General features: G+C 39.6%; 1 protein-coding gene across 1 annotated transcript; it reads right to left on the bottom strand.

Moving 5' to 3' along the window:
* Nucleotides 1-812: 812 nt before the first annotated feature.
* EIF3E (eukaryotic translation initiation factor 3 subunit E) lies at nucleotides 813-25,399 on the bottom strand. The gene is made up of 13 exons (XM_053395436.1): nucleotides 25,245-25,399; nucleotides 18,525-18,639; nucleotides 17,113-17,230; nucleotides 15,109-15,151; nucleotides 14,022-14,126; nucleotides 11,479-11,604; nucleotides 9,661-9,785; nucleotides 7,498-7,624; nucleotides 6,875-6,976; nucleotides 6,235-6,344; nucleotides 3,104-3,206; nucleotides 1,568-1,702; nucleotides 813-971 (listed from the first exon to the last, which is right to left on the bottom strand). Exons 1-13 carry the CDS (start codon nucleotides 25,332-25,334, stop codon nucleotides 933-935), a joined length of 1,338 nt encoding a protein of 445 aa, XP_053251411.1. The 5' UTR covers nucleotides 25,335-25,399; the 3' UTR covers nucleotides 813-932.
* Nucleotides 25,400-27,161: the final 1,762 nt, after the last annotated feature.

Genomic DNA, 27,161 nt, shown 5'->3' with positions numbered 1-27,161 from the left:
TTTACATTATCCTGAATAATTCAGCATCCTTTGCAAATGTGGCCACCGTACTGTTCACCTCCAACTCCACATAATTTATGAAGTTAAAAAACACACATGCCCCTAATATAGATCCTGGGGAAAGCTCATTTCTTAATGCAAGTCCCACTGCACAAAAATCAGCAGCTTATGGTAGTAGTCATTATAGACTATATAGAAGAATAATTACACAGGTTGTATAAACTTCCTTGAAAGAGTAGCTCATCCCCATTCACTCTTCACACCCTTTGATTTTTATCGTTACCTGTGCAGTAAATAAACAAACATTGCTTATTGCCCTGATAATTTCAGTTTCCTTTTCAAGATATAACACCACGCAGTAATCTACATGTAGATTCACCTATAATGGCAACAAATGTTTCATAATACTTTTTCTACCTGTTGCTGTGAAACTCTTGTGACAACTGCAACACATTAGATGTTGGCCACTGGTTTCTATAAGACAGGCTACTAGGGAACAGCAGACATCGCTGTTGAAGGGATGTCTTAAATCAAGGGTACCATTTTTATTTATTCTTGGAAAGAATAAGACTCACACCCACTGTCCAAGTATATATAAATCTAGTGCTCATACACAGCAAATTTGATTCTTTTTTAAAATAATATCGAATGGGAGCTTAGATGGTAGGGTTTTTTAGCAATTGTACTTGGAAGTTTAAGCGATTCCTTTAAACTTTAAATTAGATTTCTACAGCTTCTCATGAATTGCTAGCTTTGCTGCCTTGAACAAAAACCTTTTACAAATCCAATTATAAAGATAGACGACCAGTCAATTAAAAGTAGCCAATTTTATTCAAATCAACATGTGCTGCAAAGTCCACATAATTGCCACCTCTTCAAAACAGTACATAATTAAAGTTCTTATCAAGTTGTCTTTCTTCCCGAGAAGTGTTTCAGTAGAAGCCAGAGTCTTGAGTAGCCCAATTAGGTGCCTTTAAAAAGAAGAAGCAAATTTGAAAGTCAGGACACAAAGTGTTTGGCATTCAAAGCTAATAAAAACTAATTATTTGGAAAATATTTCTAAATCTGCTTTAGTCAGAGTAACACACATTGCTGTGGATAACTTTAGCAGTGTATACATGAATCCACTTTCAAGAACTTTAGGGCACTAGACTTTCTTCTTTGTTGTGGTGTCCACCATGTGAAACGCTCTCCCAGAGACCAAGGGAGCAACAGCTGCAGGGGGTGTTTGTTGCCAATTGAAAACACCCCTCTTCATGCAGGCTTTCCATGACCCTTATTATTATTAATGCTGCTTTCTGTGATTTGTACTGATTATTGCTTCTACTGGATTTGTTACTCTCTCTCTCACTTTTTTTTTTACTCTGAATCATTTTGGTATTTCTTTCCATAAATGAAAAGTGGTATAGTAATCTTTTAATAAATAAATAAAATAAACCTATTCCATATTCCAACCCTAGAGACAAGCAAGTTATATTTAACCATCTCACTGTAATCCTTTATGAATTTCCATTTTGGAGATTTCTACTTAAATTAATAATATACTGGCATGACAACATGGACTTACCTCAGCCCTACCGCCTAGGTTCAGTTTTTTCTCAATGTTCATAGCTAACATCTGACTCCGGAAAGACAAGCTTTTGGTCTTTTCAATCACTTGTTGATAAGGTGATACTGCATTGTTTCCCATAACAACATGACCCTACAAAAAATAAATACAAATGCTGAAAACAGGTTTTGTGCGGGATACAAAATTTACAGGGTATTATTTGCCTTCCTTATGGAAGGAAACTTATGGGCATACACATTGATGGAGATTTTATTCCTTTCATATTTACGTCATTGATGAACAGGGTTGCCGTTAACTTTCTAATACTCTTGATGTTTAGCGAATGTTACAAAATCCATCTCACCCCATTCTATACTTGGTAAGCATGCACAGGGCATATGTAAGTTTTCTAGTACTGTATTTATCCTTCAACAATTTTCTGATCTGCATCTCAACCCATCCCTAAATGTACCAATTAATTTGGGACAAGAGCTGAAAACAGGTGAACACTGGAAAAAAGCACACTTTCTCTAGCACCAAATCTCTGCTTAAATGCAGGGAGTCCTAACATATGAAAATGTGGGGGGTTTGGGGGGTGGGAGGAGACAGTGAGACTAGGAACATGCTGAAAGTAATTATAAAGTTATTATCACATCCTTGATCTTCTATGCCCTCCCCCAGCTTCAAAACCTTGCCCCACTACATTATAAGCAAATTCAGAGCAGGCTAACAAGCTGAAACATAATGCGTCTACACAGAACAAAATAATAATAGAGGCAAATCAAATATGGCCAAAATAATCAAATCCATTAATCTGAGATTCTATCTAAAATGGCAACATCCATGCATAAGGCAGAAGTAGCAGCAGGCTTGGGGGAATTTGGGGGAACATAAGTCCAAAAACCTCAGGAAAAGCCCTGCAAAGGCAGTGGGGCAGGGCGGGAGAGAACACAAAGCAGGCCAATAAGAACTGAGCATGGTCAAGAGTTCATGAAATGCAGAGCCTGGGCACCCTGAGCAGCATTTTGTTGCATGCCCCAGGTATACATCTAAAATATTCATCTAAAGCCACCCACTCCATACATCTTGGAGTGGTATACTCTTGTTCCTCATTTAAAAAGTGCTAAAGGTCATTTTAGTATAAAATACTGAGCTGCAGGGCCATGGGGGAGGGGAGAAGATGGCAGGAGTCAGCAAGAAGCCCTTCAGTAAAATCCAGTTGGGCGACAACTGTATTAAGAACAACCAAAATGTCACAAAATAAATGACCACATTTTCAAAAACATGGAACCCGTGGCCTTCCAAATAATGGGACTACCACTGCCATCATCCTTGACCATTTGCCATGCTGGCAAGTACTGAAGGGAGTTGCAACAGGTTCCCCATCTCTGGGCTAAATGTTACTCAATGCAGCAGCAGCAGGGGGGGAGGGAGCCAACAAAAATACAGAATTAGGCAGGATATTGTAGCCATGAGATCTTGCAGCTAGTAATGAGTTTTAAGAGTTCCCCTTAATAAATCAGATTATGCCGTGCAATGCAATGGGAAACCTACCAATTTTGAATCTATCTTGGCATCAAGCCTTGCGTTCCGAATTAAATTCACAATCCATCGCTCAGCTTCTTCAGGGGTCATATTTAACTTATCTGCCAACATACTGAAGAAGGAGAAGAAAAAGAAAAAATACACTTAATAAAGTTTGAAACATTGGAGAACATGTTAAATAACTGTAAATAATATGCCTGATAAATTCAGCATCTTTGCAAATTTTGCAGTGTTTTAGTCTGTTTTAAACACTGGTATTATAACAGCTGACAGCAACAAGAGAGGGATACATAGGAAAGCGAAAACACCTTTTTGCACCACAGAATATTCTTGGTTAAAATTCATCCTAACACATATAAAGGCCCTTTAAATTTAGCATCAGGGAGACAACTGGCCAACTGTTTACAATTCATAAAGTTTGATCCACTGTGGACTCATCTGCCCATTTACACTACAAAAGAAAAACAAAACAACCGAGAGGTATTCATAGAAATAAGCTGATGTTATTGTGTGAAACACTTCACTGTCCGTCTGATTCATGTTGAGAGCAGCTAATAACACGACCCTTTAGAAATGAGTGAGATTCATAGATCATTTCATGTACACTGTTTAAAAACCATGTTACACTAGTCACAATAGTTTAAATTTATGAAGGAGAAGGCCAATTATAATGGGCCAGAAATTAGAAGGAATTAGATTTGGTTAGGTAAGTAGCTAATCATTAGAACAGCAACACACACTATAAAAGGACTCTCTACACTACTTTTCATTTGCTAAATGTCTGCCTGCTTTTTGACAAAGTAAACCATTGCAGGGATGGGTTTCATGTTAATTCAATTAGTAATAAAGCACTGGGCAGATGGCATTTCTGTGTGTTGCCTCAGAGCACTTGTTCCCAATATCTGAGAGTTAGACATAGGTTTGTAACAATATGATCACTCTTTCAAGGAGGTCACTTTATGTCCAATGTTTTCTCAGTTTCTTATTCTTTACAAGAGCCAGCCCAGATCTGCTGCTTTGTCAACAGACACTCTGCAGATGGCATTTCCTGTGCCTTTCTAATATGTTTTGGGCTCTCTCCTTTTTGGTGCTTCATTTCCTTGAGAATTATAAACTTGAAAATTCCCCTAGCTGCTGGACTTCAGAAATGCTCACTGTTTTTAACCTGAAACCTGGCCAACATGCTACACTGGAACCTCTGTTTTAATCATTCCCTAATGCAATCTCTGTCTACATTCTACTGAAGTTTAGTTACTTTGCCTTCTGGCTGCCTGTGTTAAGACAACATACTTTTAAGTTATTAAATTTGCAGGATTATTCTCTCAGCCGTGGAACTTCAACTACCCAGTAATTTGTTAAAAGTGTTTCCCCCTCCTCAGGTTAAAATCCTACACATGAGACATCTTGCTTCAAACTAATGGTGGTTGTGCATTGGCCAGTGAGCTCACACAGTATCACTGAAAGGGCAGGACTGCCCTCACATCTTTCTACTTGCCCCTTCAGATGTTCAAATTTGTTGTCTGAAGAATAATATGAAAGACCATACGAAAACAGTAACTCTGAAACCAGATTAGGCATATTTATTTACGAATTTTTATCCTGGTCCCTAATATTGAGGTTCCAAACTGAACTGCTAATCAGTTTTAATTATTTTATCTCATTTTAGAAAAATATCTCATAATCCCTCAATAGTTATTCAGAAAACAGTTTTAAATATATTGACCAAGCTATTTATTTTTAGGTGTGGGGTTGCATGAAAATTAGGGTTTGATCTGTGTCCCTTTGGTTTGGGGTGCTGTGCTGTTGTTGAAAACAAATTGTACCATCCATTGGGTTACAATGACTAATCAAGCAAGAAGACTCAGTCAAACGCACTTCCTCCCTGAACTGCATTGATTTATTCATATTTCTTCCCCAACAGTCATGTCTATATACACTTAATAGCTTCAATCACTGCTCTTGTCTGAAGCCAGGAACTTAGTGTAGAGGAACTGCACTTTTAAGTTTGATCCTAACAGGTCAGCATGATGTGGCAATTTTGAGAGAAGATCTGAAATTCACATGTCCAGCCTCTCACACACTGGCTGACTATAATGGTGAAGATGAAAGAGAAAACTTTCAGGATGTATGGTTTATGACTTCTGCAATAAAGCTCTGAAATATTTAGTAGAAGGCACCACACTTAACGAGACATGGGAATCTCTGCTCTCCCTTCGTGGTCAGGGCCACTTATATGTGCCTACTGACACAAACAAGCACACACATGCAAGTTAAGATGAGCAGATAGTACTTTCAAAAGTTTTGTCGGAATGATACCCTTTGGGATCATAATGGCACAGAACAAGATTTTCTTTCCATTAATTTTTCAGAACACTGAAGGCACTTAACAAGTCTCCAACATCTAAAATAATTTTTACTCACTGCTCCTGTAGGTAGCCCACGGTGATGTCAAACTTTCTGTGTTATTTTTAAAGGTATAATCAGTTGTTTCTGAAATATACTGCTTGTATATTTGATGGGGGGGCTGGTTTCTTTGCTGAATTTTAGATCTGACAGTAGTTCTTATGGTTCCCATATGTTGTTTCAGATTACATCAATGTTTAAGGCAGTTTTTCCCAACCTTTGGTCTCCAGCTGTTTTTGGAATACAACTCCCATCATCCCTAAGCTAGCAAGACCAGTGTCAGGAATGATGGGAATTGTAGTCCGAAATCAGCTGGAGACCCAACGTTGGGAAACACTGGTTTAAGGTGTCATGCAACTCTTCTTATCTAAAATGTTATTGTTGTATCTTTGTGGCATTTCTAGGATACAAACCACTGAGATTTCTTTGAAATATGAAGTAGTATACAAAATATTCCAATGAATAAAACAAGGACCTGCAACTGCACAAATTCAAGGCCCTTTATCCCTTCAGCTGCTCCCTATGGGCTAGAGAGAAGAACCCCAGACCCCTGGATGAAAGCTAGTTACAGGGCGCCATCACCCCTGGTTTAGTACGATGGCTGAATGTTGCCATACTGTTAGTTCTTTTTAGCTTACAATTCAACCACTATTGAAGCAACTTCATGACATTATCTGTTAAGTACAATGTGTTACCAAACTAAGAGAGTTTTCCTACTGAGCTTTTAGTTTTCTTACTTTATGCTGATGCACTGATGGATGCGGCAGAAAGTCTCAAATATAAAGAGACGAGCATTCTCAATGAAGTCTTCCAGACATGCCACCAAGAAGAAATCATTCACAAGAACCTGTAAGAAGCCATACAGGAATTAAAAGGGTGAGAAAAATGCCAAAGCTCTGACAATCACTCAGTTACAAACGCCAAGCCCTTAAAAATATCCTGAAAGGAAAGGTAAAATTAGGACTGGGGATTCACAGTATGAAACATACATGCCCTTACCTCAATTAACCCCTTGAATTCTCCCACTGACCACTGGGAGAAAGAAGTAAAAATACCCTTCAAAACACTGTACTGATGAGACTGAGGAAGTTTCCAGCTCGCCTAGCCCCAGACAATCTAGTGTTAGGCTGCTGAGGTTGAAGATTAGATGAGCAGGATGCAAATCATGTAGCCCCAGTTCTGAGCCATCTCAAGCTACTGTGTTACTGGTAGGGGCACATTTCCCCAATATTCCCAGCTCTCTCAAACATTAATTGACACTTTAAACAAGAGATTATGAATACATGGAGGTTTTTGTTTTTGGGCAATATAATGAATCTGTGGCCAACATATAGGCTCTTTGTTATTAACAAGTGTAATCTTTAACAAAACTCTTACCGATTCACATTCTCTCAGCTTTTTCTGAGCTCCATCAAAGTCGAAGTTCACATACAAACACTCTACAAACTCTGTTATTGGGTCCTTATAGGTATAGGATTCCTGTATAGTGAAGAATAGTTGTGTCATTAACTCCAAATTCTACCCCCAAACATTTGTATCAAAAATCACTTATTGCTGGAGTCCCCAACTTGGGCAATGGGCACCACAGAACTCATCCCAAATTATTATAATATGCTCTTTACAAGCTTTGATGTTGCTACTAAAAACAAAGTTTCAACTTGGTATAGGTGCTTCCAGGTGGCTTGTTAACGGAGCATTCATCCTGATTTGTTTGCAGAGAGATTAGATCCTATTGTGTCAAATCAAGTGCTATCCCATACTTTCCAGTGGATTTTCCCATTACTTCTTGTATCATAAAAAGTCTGATCTTTTGAGGAAGCAGTTTTGTTGTGCCAGGCCTCCTAATCAGTGGTAACTGCACAACATGGATTTGTTGGCATGTGACTGATCCCACCCCATAACAGCAACAGTCTGGTAGGGCCCATAGCCTCTGTTCAAATACAGTCATACTTAGGAAGTAGGCATTTTATAATTAGCAGTATGAGCAAAGTATGCCTTACCTGCTGAATAACCTTGACTAAGTCTTTCAGCACTTGCCTACGTTTCCGAACATCTTTGTTTGTTATTACTGCTGTAGTCAGATATCGAAGAATGTGTGGGCACATTGTCTGAATTGCATTAAGATACCTGCACAAGCAGAATGTTTTGTAGAGTGAGAAGCAGAAATTTTGAAGGAAACGAGAATATAAGAAAACTCAGGTTCTTCACCTGCCAGAAAGTCAGAAGAGGAAAAAGCCTTGCCTACTGGAGCTCCAGCAGCTTTTATAGTAGTAGCAGCAGTAGTAGTAATTTATTACTTATTCCCCACCCATCTGGCCAGGTCTCCCCAGCCACTCTGGGCAGCTTATGGGCCAACTCTGAGCCAACAGAATATTAAAAACACAATAAAACATCAAACATTTAAAACTTCCCTAAACAGCTTTTGTTTTCCTCATCCCACAAAAAAACAGGAAAAAGAAGTTGCCAGTGTCTCTAACAAGATCCTGTGCTTTGGCATTTGCCCATAAATGCTGATCCTTTTGTTTATATTTTTATCCTCACTGAGAAAGGCCCGTTTTTACATTAAGGGTGGCATTCAATTAAGTTTTACTCCCAGCAGACCCAGCAAAATTAATGGACCAACTTAGTAATGTTCATTAATTTCAATGGTCCTGCCCTGAGTAAAACTAAGTTCAATATTGTCTCCCATCAGTTAGAATCAACTGATCACAGATCAAATCAAGCTCTCGTAATATTTGAACCCTGAGGCAAGTTTACCAATCTAACCATCAGCAAATAATGTTTTTGAACTCTCTACAACAAGTAAGACTATTGAGCAGGAGTATACAATTTCAAGCACACATCATAAATATTTTAAGTTTAAGCTAGACAGCAGAGTTGGTGGTAATATTTGGCTGCTTTTCAGTTTGTTGCAAATTCAGGACATTTCCTTAATGGGCATACTATGTTATTATGTTACTTAAAATTGGTTACTCTCATAAAACATTATCAATTTCAAAGAGATTGTACTGTATGCTAAATGCTATAGGAATGTTTTTAGCTACTTTTACTTGTTGTTTTTTCATGTTTTGTTTCTGTTGCCATTCCTCCACCCTAGGCTGCGCTGGAAGGAAGGCAGAATGTAAATCAAAATCATCATCTCAAACCAAATTGTGAGATGGTAAATGATAGACATAATATACACTAAATTCCACACAAATTTAACCTCCTAAATTGTAATATAGTGTTGCACAAAATATGAATTCAATGGCATTAGGCAAAAACAGTATTCCAGAACAAATCAGGATTGACTGCAGATGGAAAATGGGTGCAAACTTAAGTGGTAACAGTTGCCATCATAATAAGAGTGCAATAAAATTATTCGGAGTAGAGGTTGTCCGAGACAGTTCAGTCTTGAGATTAATTCACGCATACTGTTTGTCTATAATGCATATAATGGCTACAACAGATGAATCATATGTCCTTGAAAAACACTAGAAGATGGCAATGAATCAGTGCATTACCTCATGCAACACTGACATCACCACCCAACTACACTGAAATAGACTGTACTCTTAAAATTCATTGTGGCAACTTTAAATGTAATACAATATCAGAGACATCATGCCAAGATGAAGTTACCTATGAAATAATGCCTCTTCCAAGTTTATGGTAGTTGCCACTAAAAGGATTGTACCTGTAATATTCATCCCTTCAGTATTTGATGCATCAATGTACAGCAGAAACCTTTAAACTTGGCACATCAAGTATCAAATTGCTAATCACATAGCTAAGTTTCTACGGTAATGTAACATGAAGCACTTTCTATTAGTACCTTTCATTTTTGTCAAGAGTTATACTTAACTTCATAAATGTAATCAAATTTCTATTCAACTCCTTAGATTTAAGAGTTTACTTCTGTTTCCTAAATGTCTGGGCTTCACATGCTTCTAGCCAGATTCTATGCATCTTTATGTAGACATACCAATTTTAAAAAGTGTAATAGTATATGGAGCTATACTGTAGCTTCAAAACTGTGGAAAGGATACAACACTACATTTCAATTCAAAGGCATAGAACAACCTTCTAAAGTATGTAGGAATGTTTAACATCATCAGGGCAGAAAACTGGATTACTACATTCTTACACATCCCCTTTATTTTTGTAGGTATATATCAACTCACTGGGGCTGATAGAGAAAAAGATCAATTATGTTATCTCTGCCTTTAGGATGGTTGAAGAAAACGAAGAGAGACCAGTGAATGAGCCATGTTCTCTGCTGAAGAGACTGGAGAGGAGAGCTGACGGACTGAAAAAATAGAAAGGTATTTTACTGAACAGTTTACATTTACAGTATTTTAGTTCTTGGATCCTAAGTAAACTTAAGTTTACAGGAGGGACATTCCCCCCCACACACAGCAAAATGCCCATTTTCCAGGATAGTCTCCACCCCTGTGAATTCAGAGGTAGCAGAGGCTACAGGGGGTGGAAGGGACAGAAAACTCTCATGTAATTATTATTATTATTAATGATAATAATAATAATTATTTAATAATAATTTATTTGTACCCCGCCCATCTGGCTGGGTCTCCCCAGCCACTCTGGGTGGCTTCCAACAAAATATTAAAAATACAATAAACATCAAACATTAAAAACTTCACAGTTATCCAGGCATAATGGTTTTTAATTTCTCCCTTCTAGCCCATTTTAACCCAAGATTTCTGAAAAATCTGAATTTGTCTCAATGGGCGTGCCAAAAGAAACTAGCCATATAAATTGCCACTTAGCTCTGGTGAGCAGTACATTGGTTATAAATTGTGTTGGGCTGCCCTGGGAGAGATAAAGCAACTAACTGATGATGATGATGATGATGATGATGATGATAGTTGAGTGGCAAAACTCATCAGTTATTTCCCCCACTGCCACAGCACTGAGCACAATTTCCTGGCTTTGGAAAGGCAGAAAGCCAATTCTATGTATTCTGGCCTCCAATTGTTAGTAGGCTAGACAACAAAGTCCCAAGTACAGGTCCTGCGTGACTATCCATGAGCCACCATACCAACCAGGAAAAATCATTGGACATAGTACCCAGCCAGTACCGTAACTCTGCATACTACTGCCTCCTCTGCCTGCAAGCAATAGCAAGGAGTTGCTGCAAAACTGCAGAGGCACAGCTCACGATGCCACCCCACGAGAGGTGGGACCCACTCCCTCTGCCATCACAACAGCTTCCTGACATTACACAGTTGACAAAAGTCAGAGGCAGCATGAGTTCTGAAATGCTATAGTGGAACGGTATAGTTGAGCAACATGTTTTGCATGCAAAAGATCCCAGATTCAATCCTTAACGTCTTCAGGTCAGCCTGGTAAAGGTGCCTGTCTTAAACCCTTCAGAGCCTCTACCACTTACAAGTAGGCAACCTTTAGTTCTAGTAACCCATGGTAATACAGTGGTACCTTGGGTTACATACGCTTCAGGTTACAGACTCCTCTAATCTAGAAATAGTACCTCAGGTTAAGAACTTTGCTTCAGGATGAGAACAGAAATCATGCTCCAGTGGCGCGGTGGCAGCAGGAGGCCCCATTAGCTAAAGTGGTGCTTCAGGTTAAGAACAGTTTCAGGTTAAGAACGGACCTCCAGAACGAATTAAGTACTTAACCCGAGGTACCACTGTATGAGAACAGAAATATGCCCTAAAAAACACTCTTTCTACACAGATTTTAAACTTTTATTGTATCTTGCCACTTGCTACTCCCCTTCTGAAAGCCAGATTCCCATTTCTTTTAAGCAATAGGGAATCATCAACAAATCAGTTGATTTAGCTGACTTCCCAGGCACACCATGAAAAAGTTGCCTAAAAAGAAAGACTCCAAGAGCACTGCTAACCATAACTATTTTGAGCAAAATGTGAAGTGATATTAAATATTTGCCAACATCCACCAGCTGCAATTCCTCTTCCCACACCAGCTATCTGTCAATATGTAAATAAAAATAAACTCACATTATTGTCAATTGTCTCTTTCAATCTTGTAAGGTCCTCCATGGCAGCATCCCAGTTCTGCATCAGAATTTCAGATGCCAGCTTTCCCCAGAGTGAACTCAAAGCATTTCTATCTGTTGATGGAACCTGTTTTAAATAAGTGAATCCAATTACAATAACCACAATAATTTAATACTTCTCTAGGTCAAACATTTTGATTAGAGACTTGCTGGCACCAGTAGAGAGAGAATATGCCACTGACATGCTTGTTCCACAATTTTGGGAGAATGAGCTGTGTTTCATTTAGCAAATCAGTTTTGATTTTCTAGGAAACAATCAGCAGCACTAGGCATTTCCAAGGAGATTCAGCTGGAGATTTTAAAAACCAGGAAAGCCTGGAGAATTGGCAGCCACAGCTTCTGCACAGAACTTTCAATACAAGCAATAAGGATTCCTTTGTCAACAATACTTCAGTGTAGTTTGGGGTTTCACGCACTAATTTAAAAGGGTTTAAAGCTTAACTAATAAAACCACCAGCTCTACAGAAAACCTCTGCTAATCAGAATGAGGAAAATCTATAGCAGACTAGAGTAATGGCTTGTACAGACTGCTTAACAGGGATGGCTATGGGGGTGTCATGACCCTTTCTGTAATTTCAGCTTAAGATATCATTATATAATAGAGAACTCGTAGAATTACAATATGCACCCTTACAGCTGAGCATGGGTTGTTGCAACACATTTATTCTTTCTTACTATTTATAAGACACCCTGTAACACAAGTCCACATTTGTGGCAAAAGAAAAAAATACTGTACTGAATTTCAAGTGAGGGTCAATCAGCTTTAGCTGACACAGGGCCAAACTGCAAGTCATTCAGAGAACAACACTCTAGCCTCAGATCCATTACAATGGTACTTTCATAGCATGTGTTTCTCAAAAATCTCACTTAAACAAATTTCTTCTCAAAGACAAGTAAACAAGCTTCTCTCAAAACATTAACAGTTGCTTATTTAACCATTATTTTAAAATCTACAGAATATAACTGAAATTCTGAAAGACTGAAGAGAAAATACCTAAGAAATTCTTATTTAAAAAAGAAAGAAAAGTTGGATCAAGCACTGAACATTGCCAGGTCTCCAGAAAGATCTATCCACCTAAACTGGATTTCCTCTGCCCTTGAAGTTTCTGAAATTTGAGCATTAACTACTGCCTCATCAGCTAGCTGTCGCTGTGCCTTGAATGCTACCTCATTATCATTATACTTCCATCCCAGTAACAAGCTTTGTCATTTAACTGAAAGCTGTGCTCAGAAAGATCAGAGAGACTAAATTTGTTGGGTATATCAAATAATGTCATTCATACACACTCCAGAACCCTCAAATAATATTAGAACCATACGTATTTTCATCCCCCCAGCTGAGGGTGGGGAAAGACGATGACATTACTTTGCTCAAGTTTGGGGCACAAGGTCATACATGCCATTTTTTACTCAGCTCCGCACAACTTCAGTTGGCACTGCATAGTAACCTATTTTCAGGTAAGGCTATATTAGAGTAGACTAGCTTCAATATGTCAGTCTACCCAACCATTAATTTCCATTTCTAAACAGAATAAAACATTCATTCAACCAACCACAAAAAGTTCACGGCCCTAGATTTTCTCTTACTTTATGACCACACAAAATGACATGAATAATCAACTCTTCATGTTGTTCTAAGTTGCTGCATTTGTTAACTATTGGTATAAGCCCTTTCCAAAATACAAGACTACTACTCAAAGTCTTTCATGATATTAAAAGGAAAGACTGACAAAATTCTCAAAAGCAACCACTAAATTCAGCATTACCAGCTAATTCCTTCACTTTAGTTGTGCCTCAGCACTTTTCTGTTTCTGTAATTAATTTAGAAATTAAATGTTCTGCTATGTATTTTATGTTTTTATTTATTTTCCTACATTTAAGCCCTGTTGCCAGCCCAAATGATACCTCAAAGCAACTTATACAATACATACAGCAATAAAATCACAATGAAATAAAACAGTATTAAAACAGTGAAGCAATAAGCTACGGTCATAAAAAATAAATCATCCCCATCTGCATACATATTCATCAAATACAATAGGTAAAATGAGAATCTGCAACAGCTTTGTGGCTTGATCTCACTGGCTGGACTGGTGTGGTATTTGAAAGCCAAGTCAGCATCTAACTTTTCATGTTGCAGTTACAAAGACAGGACTCAAGTGAGGTAAAGACTAAGTTAATTGCAGCAGTGCCATTCTAAGAAACAGTTTTGTTTCTCTTTAGGCAGGTACACTGTTTGAATACAGCTGAGTTGAAAGAATAAGATTTCCAACTTGCTCTCAAAAATCACACACAAACACAAGGAACAGTGATTTTGCCAATAATTTAGAGGTTTTGCTAGAAAGTGTCTACCCTGAAAGGAGGAATTTATATTCATATTAGCAGTCTCAAAATTAAAAGCAAACTCATATGGACGTCCAATTTAGGGCCCACAAACTTTTTAAAAGTATAATCTTAAATTATTTATATATAGAAAAAACTTACCAATACTCTAAAGAAGTACAGGTATTCTGCTGCTCCTGAATAGTTGCCACATTCATACTGAAATTTTGCATACCTGTAGAGTGTATCTAGATACTCTTGCCTAAACTGCAAGACAAACAGAACAAATATCAAAAATGTTTCAAGAAATTGCTTTGGAGGTAGTTCAGTCTTGTCTAAATATGCAGTGGAATAATGTAGAGGCAAAGTTCTGAGAGCACAAAATTATTGATGGCAGGGGCTCATGAATTTTCCCCAAGTGCAAAGCCATCATAGCAGGGAGCATGGTGGAATAGAACTTATTTCTCAAATATACTAGGTTTCTTTTTGTTTAACTTGCAGGAAGTCTGTTACATTGCAGAAACATTCAAAAAGTTATACTTCAACCACAACAATGAAGCCCTCATTCTGTGCATGCTTAGACAATGCTGAAATGGGCACAATCTAATTAAAACTTGACTTTGTGAAAAGGTAGAATGAGATTTAATCGGACTTGCCATTAGTAATGTCAGCCAGCACTGACAACCAGAAACTGTTCTCAGGTGACTAGATTGTGACTCAGAAGCCTCAAGTACCCCTTTAAAAAATTCACTTGACATGCCCAGTTCAGTGCTGACTGAATTCTCATCACTTATCTAGCCAGTAGATGTCAAAGCCTTTAGTTGTATTTGCCAGAGGGCTTTCCAGCTTGCATGCCTTTTGAACCAATCAATACACAGGGTTGTATCTAAGTCATACTCAGAGTAAGTCCTTTGATTTCAATACCCAAATAGAATGGTTAACTTGTGGCCAATGCAATTACTCTGCTCCCACTAAACAGACATCTCTCTCCACCTCACAGTTCACACTGTGAGACTAAGCATTAAAATAGCTGCTCACCATAAGTTTAGAACCATTGCATAAAAGAGGTATATGATTTTAATATTTAACTGTGCTTTTATAACCCGCCCTGGGACCACTCAGTATAGAAGGCAGGCCACAAATACATACATCACAGGACACAATCAATCACATGACCAGTTCTCACATCTGAAGTCCATTTATTTTGCACTATGCATACTTAACTTTAGATTTAATAATTGATACCTACACCATGTTTGTCAGCTAAGTAGTCAAATAGCATCCGACCATCCCTGTAATAAAGAAGAGTTCACTGTAGTGCTATAAATCACACAAAAGCATTACAGAGAGAAACATTTCTGTTCAATGAAAGTAAATTCATTTTTCTACATTTCATATATGAACAAGTGAATTAGTTTTCACTCAAGTCCAACTCTCACATTGCTGCAGCATGCATTTTTGCATGCCACCGGCTGGGTATTATTTAACTTTCAATAATATGGGCACAGGGTCCAATAACCCTCCTCTTGTTTTATGGAGATTGTAAGGGCAATATCTCTCTGCCTTAGACAGCATCCTATTATGTCCCGTCACTTGTAATCCTTTTTCCTCTGCAGTAGAAATCAGCACCTGTCACCTCTTAACCAAATACAGCCCTTTAGGGGATAGTACCTAGCTCTGCAATCCCCAAACTAGATGCTTTTAAAAAGGGATATGGAAATAGTGGCAGATGCAGCAGTGGCAATTTCTATCAGGTTACCTCACAGACATGGAATACAGACATCACCATCATCATATGAACCCCACCCATCTGATTGGGTTGCCCCAGCTGGGTTGCTTTTAACATAATACGCAAAACAACAGAACGTAATAATAGTTAATAATTTTTCTTTTCACTGAATACGGCCTCCATTCTGGCTTTCAAAAGGTAGAAGGGGACTTAAAGCACAATCCCAATGATATCTACTCAGTAATAAGTCCAAATGAATTTGATTAAGCTTACTCCCACATAAACAGGATTAAGGCTACACCCTTAGCAAGTAGAGGTACATCAATTGGGGAAAATGATGGAAGACTGAAATAAAATTTACTGCATGTGTGGCAATTAAAGAAATTTATGTGAAAATGATGTATAGATGGTACCTAACTCCAGTAAGATTAGCAAAAATGTATAAAAATAAAGCAAGTAAGTGTTGGGAATGTAAATCAACAGAGGGGACATTTTTTCATATGTGGTGGGATTGCAAAATTGTTAAGTACTTGGAAATGATTTATAATGAATTGAAGATGTTTAAAATAATATTTGTTAAAAAAACAGAAGCTTTCCTACTAGGTATTACAGCAGTGGACATGCCCAGACCGCAAAAAGACTTACAGTCATACCTCATGTTACGTCTGCGTCATGTTACGTTCCACGGCGACCCGGAAGTACTGGAAAGGGTGACTTCTGGGTTTCGCCACTCACGCATGCACAGAAGCGTAAAATGACGTCACGTGCATGCACAGAAGCGGCAAATCGCAACCCGCGCATGCGCAGATGCGCCGCTGTGGGTTGCATTCTTTTCATGTTGCGAAAGGGCCTCCAGAACGGATCCCGTTCGCAACCAGAGGTACCACTATATTATTGCACAAGACTGGAAAGAAGTAGGTGTCCCAGCTAAAGAAGACTGGCAAGTGAAGTTAATGGAATATGCTGAAATTGCAAAATAGACTTTGAAATTAAGAGGAAGAGATGAAAAGGAATTTAAAGAAGATTGGGAGGACTTTATTGCATATGTACAGAAGCAATGTACACAGGTTAATACGTTAGCAGGATTTTAAAAAGACTTGTAAAGACATTATGCCTGGACAGTAAGTAATCTTAATGATTTTATTATTTAAAATGGAAATGCGGTATGATGATAAACAATGGAACCAGGGAAGGAAATGGTGGAAGTCAACTCTACTTTTTTCTATGTTTGAATATGTATCATTGCTTTTATTTTTCGTTGGTTTTGGAAAATTAATAAAATAATATTTTTTAAAAAAGTAAGTAAAGGTACATCTTGGATCCTAAGGCAATGGGATACGATTGTCGAAGTATCTGGGTTACCCTGTGCAAACTTTACAACTGCGAGACTTACTTCTGAGTAGGCATGCATAGGATTGCACTGAGGCTCACGCAATTAGAAGATCAAACTTGAAAAATTATCCAATTACACTCAAGTAGCAATTCTGCAAACTTTTACAGGAATGCAACATCCAAAAGCATTACCTAGTAGATTGCATTTGCCGTGTAGTTTCTGGGTCTTCAAACATTTTGACAATAGGTTCAGTTTCTGCCTGAAGCTGTTTTAGCTGTGCAACAACTGTGGTTCTCTTTTCACGCAAAGCTGATGAGAAAAACAGAAAACTAAGTTAAGTCATCTATACAAAAAGTTCTGTCAGCAATAGTCAATCAAGCAAGATAATACTGTGTACCCTAGAATTCTCAAATTTTATTCACCTAGGTCCTAATCAGTTAGACACAATTATTAGCTCAATAAAATCTTTTGTTTAAATGTGTCTTGCTCTGTATCTCAGCAGAGTAGCCCACAAGATTCAAGAAAGCGATCTAAACACCCATTCTGAATGCAATGGGGAAAAGTGAAGTTTTCAAATGGGCTCAGACAAAGCAAGCAACAGCCTGAATAAATCAGAAGTACTACTTGCTTACCAAACTTTTAGAATATTTATGGTGTCCATTTTTTTGAAGGGGCAAAAAAGCTTGAATATAGCAGTTTAGATGTCTGAACACTTGACTCCAGCTCCACAATACTAATAAATATTTTAGGCCATAAACATTTTATTGAAGAGTTTGGATATAAACTTAATCTGTGCATTGAGAAAATGAATGTGAACAGATTTAAGTGGGAACATTTTAGACCAGAAAAAGTGTGACAAAATCCCTCAGTGACAGATAGATCCAGGCAAATACAAGAGACATTTTCCAGGGAGTCCCAATATTCCACCAATGTGCATCATGTCTCACCTCCTACCCCACTGCATAAAGAATGACTTGCCTGATAAGGAAGGATCCAATATAGATGAGCTATACCCTGTTTTAGGGAAATCTTGTCATTAAAAGAAATATGGAAGTAGAGAAGAGCCATCTGGTTAACACCGATTCTTTGTAATATTTACATAATTCTAACTGAAGACATGTCAACTTTGACAAGTGGGGAAAGGAGTGGGTCCTTTCTCATTCCCTACTCTTCTTATTCTCTCCACCCTTCCATTCATCACTGAGGTCACTGCCTCTACCACAGCAAGAGACAGGCCAGAACTGTTCTTTCAATGTGGCCCTTCCCCACGCCCCCAAAGCAGACATAGGCTCTAAGCCTTGAGGATAGACAAATGCATCTCCCTTTGTCTTTTGTCTTAGAATCTGTGTTGGGATGGGAGGAGGCATGCAAACCAGTTCCGACAGTGGGACTCAGAAGCCAAAACATTAAAATATATGAATAGAACTGAAAAAGAACTTTGGTAGAACAAAATGACATTATTTTTTAAACAAACAATTTGGATTTAGTCAACATTAAAGATCAGTACATAATAGTAACTTAAAGTCGTGGGCTTTATTATTTTTAAGGCACGAGGGCTGACTGTAGATCCTGTCACAGTTTTTTTTGTAAGTAGATAGCTTACCATGAGGAATATCATCAGAATAAAGGTTTTTGTAGACATCCATAGCAAAGTCCACCATATTGGTGTCACTAAGGAGATCCAGTTTTCCTTGAAGTAGTTCCTTTTCATTGTATATCTGAAAGAAATAAAATAGCAATGGTTTTAAATATTACCTATTACTTTCTATTTAATTTAAAGTTTGTGTTTAAACATTTAGATGTCACCCTTTGGTTTGCACAATTACCAAGGTAGCTCACAATCAAAGTACTGAGTACAATGAAGTCAGAAGAACAAATAGAGCTCTATAATTAGACCCTGCCAATAGGAAAAATATTTAGTTCAGACCTTACCCTGCTGCAACTTGAAACTTACTTATAGCCCTTCAAGATAACAAGGTGAATGAATTCATACAGACTTTGAGAAGTCTATTATTGCTGCCACAAGGGGAACTGAAGAGAAATGAGATCATGCTCCAATGTTATTGGCTTATAGATTATATGGTATATATTTCCAATCCTAAACAGAAGAATCAAACTGACTGAACAATGGTATTTGAGGTCCAACAGACACCATCTGCCCTGTGGGGAGGAAGTAGAGACTGAGGGAGGGAGGTGAAGACAACATTAGACCTTTATCCAGCCAGAATGTGGCCTCCTCACCTGGCCAATTTTACATGTTAAATCATTTGAGTCCTTTAAAATTCTGCCTTGGGTGCCTTGGCAGAAAGATGATATATTAATGTAATGAATAAATTATTTGCTTCAAGTACCCCAAGAAAGGTTTTATCTTCTACTATTTTTCCATTCAACAGACATTCTTGAAATGCCAACTAAATACTTTTAGAATGTATTGATTCTAATAATAACAGGAGTCAGTTTATTCAAAACAAAGCAGGCACAAAGTGCATCAACAGAGTTATATTTTACTGGAAGAACTCGTATTTGACAAATAACTTGCATGTATTCAAGCTAAACTAAATATAAGTACACCCTTTCTCCAAGTCAGTCAAATAAAGGACACTATTATCCAAATGTCCTTATACAGCTCTGTTCCAAACGCCTTGATACAACTCTTCTACTTTTGCATTTCATCAGCACATAGACAAACCAATATTTAAAAGTACTTGATGTCATCTACTGTTCACATGGGAAAATGGAAAAGTTTTTCATTCCAACTACAATCGTCATCTGAATTGTCTTCTCCGAACTGAAGGCTCAGAATGAGACCAGTCTTAAATTTTGTATTAAGCTGGTATATTGATTGAAGTTGCAGGAATGTAAAATTTTAATAATGGGGCAGTGAACCTTTGACCACTTTACTAATTTCATTTGGCTACAATCTGTTTTTCATACTTGACATCAGTCTAGTGCATTAAAGTATTCAAAGCATTTCAGGGATTTTGTCTTGCTATAATCCTTATATATCCCTTGCAAGATAGGTTTGTAATACAGTGGAACCTCGGGTTGCGAATGTGATCCGTGCGGGAGGCATGTTCGCAAGACGCAAAGCTGCGTCTGTGCACGTGCGTGATGTGATCCGGTGCTTCTGCGCATGCGCAAAGCGCGATTTAGTGCTTCTGCGCGTGCGCTGAAACCCAGAAGTAACCCGTTCTGGTACTTCCTGGTTTCGGCACGTCCAAAACCCAAAAATGCAAAACCCGCAGCGATCGCAACCTGAGGTATGACTGTACTAGTCACATATTGCAGAATGTTGAGGGATGAGGGGTGCTAGGACTGAAAGAAGGTCTCAGGATAGATAAAAATCAATGGGTTTTTCTTTTTAAAAAATTGATTTTTTTATTTAAATCGGATTTTTTTATTTAAATTGATTTTTTAAAAATTTAAATTTGATTTTTAAAATAAAATGCTTTTGGAGGAAAAAGCTTTCTAAAGATAGTTTTCTATTTAAGTTACATTATAGTCCAAAGGCTATTCATCAGGAAATAAGGATTTGTTTTAAGTTTTTCATGTGTTCTAAAACTCAGTCTGTTGTTTTTTTAAAACTGTTTAACCACGTCAGTTAACAAACATGGCTACATATGCTATAATGTTATTGTTTTAGTTAAATTGTTTAAGTTGTTATTAAGGAAATGATTATTTTTCTCCTTCCAATAAAGTACAGCAGAAAAGTTGTCCAAATATAAACAGTTAACTTATTAAACCTCACAATAATTTCATAATTATCTGCCTTTGTATTTCTAATAGTATAACCAAATCAGTAGTTTTTTATATGAGTGTAAAAACTACTCTGAAAATTTATTATTCCAAAAATGAAACCTTCATCTGGTTGTAAATACTAAGATTATACCAGCAAAAATGAGTCTTTCTGTAAAAAAATGATTTAAATCAAGTCCACCCTGGAAGGTCTCCAAATGTGTTTAGAGTAAAGGCAGAAATCAAACTGGAAACTTAGCTGTTTCCTAACGAACAAGCCACAGCAGATCTTGTAGGCTGCGTCAAGTATTGTGGTATTTCAGGAGGAGATGCTAGTCCAGTTCCATTCGAGGAGCACTCAGGCAAACTATTGACTTGAAACACACCGGGGCATAATGCACTTCATTAGTTTCAGAGTACTCTCCAAATCATGAAAAGTAAAGCTAGCACTTTACATATATATATAGCCTTTCAAGCATTCAAAAGCACTTCATGTACACTAACTGGTTGTAATCCTTGCAATAACCAAGTGCGACAAATTATTTATACTTCTTACACACCACCATTCCTCCTACTCACAGGTGGCTAACAGCTCATAAAATGATACATAGTTACAGAAGCCCAAAATGAAATTACAACTAATACATACAAATTAAAAAAACAGCAGCAGCAAGCAATATACTTTCTCAGCAACAGTGTGCAATTAACTAACAAATGCCAGGCAAAATAAGGTTATAAGGTGGCACCTAAATGCCATTTATTCAGGGGACAATACTATGTCCATCAGAAAGAAGTTCCATAAACAAGGAACTGTCACAGAGAAGGTCCTGGCTTGCGCCACCACCCCAGAATTCTCACTCATCAGCGGCAACATCAACTCTGCAGAGCTTAACAAACATGTCGGGCCATATTCAGGGGGGCACCTTTTCAACTATTTGGATTCTAGGTTGTATTTGGTGTTAGACATCAGTACAAATACTTTGGATTTGGCTTGGTGCCTAACATATAGTCTGTACAAAGTTCTCAGAAAAGGAGTGATATGTTTCCCCCTCACTGTCCAAGACAGCAAACTAGTGGCAGCAGTCTGCACTTGCATGAAGACTCGACACTTTCTTCAAGGGCAGCCCCCTGTGGAGGGTGCTGCAAAAATCCAGGCTATTTTAGTTCAGGAATGGTCATAGCTGACAAACCAACCAAATACAGGCTTAAACATTTCTTGACACTGAGGCCACCTTGGCCTCCAAAAATATCTTCAAATCAAGGGGTACTCTCAAGTTATACACTTACTCCTTCACAATGAGTGCTACTCCATCCAGAACAGACCATCTCCCTAATTTCTAGACCAGGGAACCACTGAACTGCAGTACCACCATCCTATTAGGGTTGTCTGTTTACTGGCTTTCATCCAGCCCATCACTGCCTCCAGATATTGGTCCAGCACATGTGCAACCTCTTCTCATTCAGATAAAATGAAGAGAAGCTTCAGGTGCCATCTGCATATTGAAGACACTGCACTCCATATCTCTGAATGACTCCTCCCTGCTGTTTAAACAACATGTGAGACAAGATGAATCCCTACAGGAACCCATATAAATGCCATAGGGTCAAGAAGCACTGGAACCACTGCAACACAGTGTCTCTCCAAGAAAACACTATGGTCAATGGTATCAAACACTCCTGAGAGGATGGGCAGAATCAACAGGGAAACACTCCCCTCTCTCCCAAGAAGGGTAATGAACCAGGCTTTTTCAATGTTCTACCAGGCTTGAAGCCCAAATGAAGTGAGTCTAGATAATCTGCTTCCACCAGACACATCTGCTAGCCACCACAGTGATCACACTTCTCAATCACCCTGCCCAAAAAACATCTGCAACTAGACAGCAGTTATCTAAACCATCAGGGTCCAGGTCCTCATTTTATTATTCCCCCATATTCCAGATGGGGGTTTGAGAGACAGTTAAAAATAAACTATGGTTTAGCAAGGAGCGGCATGCTGCTGCACCCTGCTAGAAAGTGCACACCACACTCCTCCCTCCCTTCTGCTATTGCTGAGCTAGGAACAAAACAAACCTAAGACTAGTTTCCTGTTGCCTAGAAAGGAAGAAACTATGAATACTGGTTCACATGCAACAGGAAGTCAGTTTTTGGTTTGTCTTCTCCCTGGCACAGCAACGTCAGGAATTGGGGCTTCCAAGCATGTTGTTCTCACGTTAAACCATAGTTTATTTTTAACTATGGTTTAATGTGACATCCCTAAGAGGAGTTCATGACAGGAGATTTGAACCAATGAGTTTGATTTGTAGCCCCAGCCTCTTATTTATTTTATTTAACAAAATGTATATACTACCTCATCAACAAACCTCTAAGTGGTTTACAAAAATGATATAAAACACCAATAAAATGAAACTTTAAAAACAAGATAACACAGACTATAAAAATATAGATAATTAGCCTCAACTAAAGAAAAAAGTCTTTAGCCAAGTTTTTGAAAACAATACCACAAAGCCATCTGCCTAATATTAATAGACAAGAAGAACCAGAAGGAAGATGGCGTCACATTACAGGATTGATTCCATGCAAGGATAGAATGAATGTTATGGGGCACTTATAAAAATGTCAGATCAAAGCAGTTGGATAATGTGATCTTTCAAGCCAACTGACTCCAAGCTGTGAAGGACTTTATGTACGAACACTTTGAATTTGCTCTGATAACTCAGAAAAGAACGTAATATGCTGAAAGACAATCACTCCCGTCAACAATCATGCAGCAGCCTTCAGGACTATCTACAGTTTCTTGATCAAGCACAAGTCCCACATAAGTGTTTTGCAGTAATCTTGACCAACGCCTGGCCTACTGTACTCAGACTATCCCAGTCCAAATCACTACATCTGTTGTGCTAGACAAAGCTGATAAAAGGCACTCCTAGCTACCCAAGCTACCTGGGCTTCCAGTGACTGGAACTAGAAGCACCCCCACACTGTACACCTGCTCCTTTCAGGGGGGAGGCAACAGGGCATGCAATTGACCAATTTCTCTTGACACAGGAACCGCTCGCTCACAGCACCTGCTACAGGGATTCAAACTCCATATACAGTGGTACCTCGGGTTAAGTACTTAATTCATTCCGGAGGTCCGTTCTTAACCTGAAGCACCACTTTAGCTAATGGGGCCTCCTGCTGCTGCCGCACCGCCACAGCACGATTTCTGTTCGCATCCTGAAGCAAAGTTCTTAACCCGAGGTACTATTTCTGGGTTAGCGGAGTCTGTAACCTGAAGCGTATGTAACCTGAAGCGTATGTAACCCGAGGTACCACTGTATTTTTCTCTCTTCCCATCACCTGTCCAGGGCCCACACAGCCTTTCCTGATTCAGATGTTATGAAAATAAAAAGTTGTGTAATATCAGCATATTGAAGGCATCTTGCCCCAAATGCCCCGCTCCCACCAGCTTCATATAGATATTAAATATTACTGAGAATACAACGTACCAGGGAACTAAGAATCACACTCCCAACAATACTTTGGGGGCAGAACCACTGCAAAGCAGAACTCCTTGTTCCCAATACCACAGTCCAAGAGGACTGATGGTACCAAAAGCTACAGGGAAATCAAAAAGGCAAAAGGACTTCCCCTGCCTCACTCTTAGTTAAAGTTAATCCTTCAGGACAACCAAGGCAAACATGGTCCCACAGTCTGATCTGAACCAAGACTGCAATGTGGCTAATGATCCAAGTCATCCAAAATGCCATGACCTTCTCCACTCACTGCCCCTGGAAAGGGGATAATTGTGACTGGACTCTCATCCACATTAATAAATGTTACAGAAAGGTAGCCGTGTTGGTCTGCCATAGTCAAAACAAAAAAAGAAGTGTGCATGCACACGAAAGCTCATACCAAGAACTAACTTAGTTGGTCTTTAAGGTGCTACTGGAAGGAAAAAAAAAATTTGTTTTGATTAATAAATGTGTTCATCTTTAAGGCATCAGGTACCTTGCTTAATTTAAGTAGAATGGGAATCTGGGAGGAAGTGACTTCTACAGTGTATATGTTTGTGTGCGAGCGCCTGTCTGTCTGTCATACGGGGGGGGGGCGGGGATCTGTGATGTGCGCATGCCCTTGCTTAGGAGCTTCACCCCAGCATTCAATCTCTCTTCGTAAGGCAGCCTAGTGCACACGATGGATCGTAGCGGTCAACTTTTCCCTTTTTTAAGGGAAATTCCCTTATTCTGAATAGGATGCCAAAACGGAAGCGCCGTTGGGTTTGGGTTAGAAGGGCCGTGCACTCTGCACGTGCACAGAGGAGCCCTTCTTGTTCTATAGCCAAGCCTGCGGGTCCTTCCCTTCCTTCAGCCAAAGGGCTTTTATTTTATTTGTTTTATTTTAACCCCGCCCTTTCTTGCTCAGCGCCCTTCCGCCGAAGAAGCTGTTCTGACCGGGCGAGCCGCGGAAACCCGACCAGCGCGGAGAGGCCTCCTGGGCCTCGGCCTGGCCTGAGGCGGGGAAAGGGAAGCGAGGGAGGCTCCCGGAGACGCAGCCCGGCTCACCCCCTCACGGGCCCCAGTATCCCCGCGACTCGAGGGAAGCTCACCTCTTTGACGGAGAGGAACTCGAGGAGCGGGAACACCAAGTGCCGGTCCAAGAAGTGCGCGATGCGCGTCGTCAAGTCGTACTCCGCCATCTTGGGCTCCAGGCCGCGAGGGAAAGGCGGGGCTTAGGAGCGCGGCGTCAGGCACGCCGCGGGTTGAGTGCGCACGCGCGGCCCAGCTCGAGCCCGCCCTTCCGTACCGGCCGCTCCCTGGCTGAGTCAGGGGTGTATGAGCGTCGTGCCGCGGGGCAACTCATTTTGCGCACGCGCAAGATGAATTCCTGTTTCCCCCACCCCGTTTTCCAACGTACGTCATATTTTTCCTCCTCCCCTTCCAGACCTGGCTCCGCCTCCTCCCGCGGCTGCCTCTAAGAAGAGCATCGGCGATGAGCGGAGCGTGCGCATGCGCGCCGCCGAACACATGGACCCAGACGTTCGGCTCATTTATGCGCAGGCGCAAAAGATTTCTGTTTGGAGTCAGGGCGTGTTGATGGTGATGCTTCTGAGTCGTCCGAGGGGCGAGTCCCATCTCACCCGCCGACAATTTCCAGAGGGAAAGAGAAAACTCCAAGTCTGTTGCAGCGGAAGCAGCAGGCATCTTAAATCCATAACTTTATAATGGCAGGAGAAGCTTTCAGTCTTATGCTGTAATATATGTCCCTGACTCTTATGGTGCTACAGAACCTCTTTTGTTGTTCCACGAACAGCCAGTCGAAAAAAAGATGCATGCATGTGTTCTGATATATTCAGCTGTACTTACTGAATGCTAACTGCACCACAGGCAATGAAATGCAAAGAGGTGGTTGTCTTTGTATCTCAATTTCACTTTACAGAAGCACACGGTGCTCATTTAGTACCTTGACTTTATTCTTTTGTGCCTACTGACTGACCAGGAAACTTATTTTCTGGGTTAGTTTTTTCCATACTCTAGGTCAGGAGTAAAGGAACTGGATCTGTCTGGAGGCCTGGATCTTTACCTCCCCCAGCAATCCCAAACAAACCATGCCAAGTGGCCAAACCTGAGGTCATTATTACATTAGATGATGACTTCGCAGGAGCTTTCGCCAGTGTCCATCGGCTGGGAGAGAACTTCCTTTAAGGGTGGTGTCATCAGTTGATGAGTGTTGATAGATGCTCTGTGCTCTCAGCTCCAGTTGCAGGTGCAAAGGGACATCTAAGGGGATCCTTCTCCATACCCAGATACCTTATTAGTGCTGAGGGGAGTTCCTTTGAAGGTGTGTTCTCAACACCAATCAGCTGACCAGCACTGAGAGCAACCCCACTGACTACTCTAGGGAATTCCCCGTGATGAATTTTGTAATGCAACCAGTCCAGTCAGATATTTACCTGCTCCACACCTGATGTCACATATGGCATCAGGTGCTGGGCAGGTAGGTGCAGCTGGGGGAATTATTAGGCCTGCAGGTCAGAGGCTCCCCCCTCTACTGCTCCGGCCACTCTCACATGAAGGTTGCAACGTTCCCCTAGTGTCTGGTATCTTACCCTCATGTCTTCTCTTGTACTTGCAGGTTCCACTAAGCTATTATGGCTAATAGACCTGTCCTCCTTGCATTTGTCTATTCTTCCCCGCAGCCATAATTTGACAGAAACCAACATGAATGTTAATAAAAATAATTTATGTGTTACAGTATTAGCCTGATGGTCACAGTTGTAACAATGGCAGGAAATTCAATTACTGTTATGATGTCTTGGAGGAGTAGCTGTTTACCTCAGTTTCCTCACTCATGATAAATTACTTCAGCATCAACTTTATGGGCGGGAGTTCTGGAACGAGATGAATAACATGTAAAATATCTACGTTACCTTTGGTTAAATTCTGCAGCTGTCGTGAGTCAGTGCAAAAGATAGACAGGATAAACGGTTGCATGCACTCCCCCCCCCCCATTGAAGTAGGAAGGA

Source organism: Podarcis raffonei, chromosome 7 (assembly GCF_027172205.1).
Source record: "Podarcis raffonei isolate rPodRaf1 chromosome 7, rPodRaf1.pri, whole genome shotgun sequence".
Lineage (NCBI taxonomy): Eukaryota > Metazoa > Chordata > Lepidosauria > Squamata > Lacertidae > Podarcis > Podarcis raffonei.
Note: the sequence above shows the minus strand (reverse complement) of the source record. Positions and strands in the feature narration are given on the sequence as shown.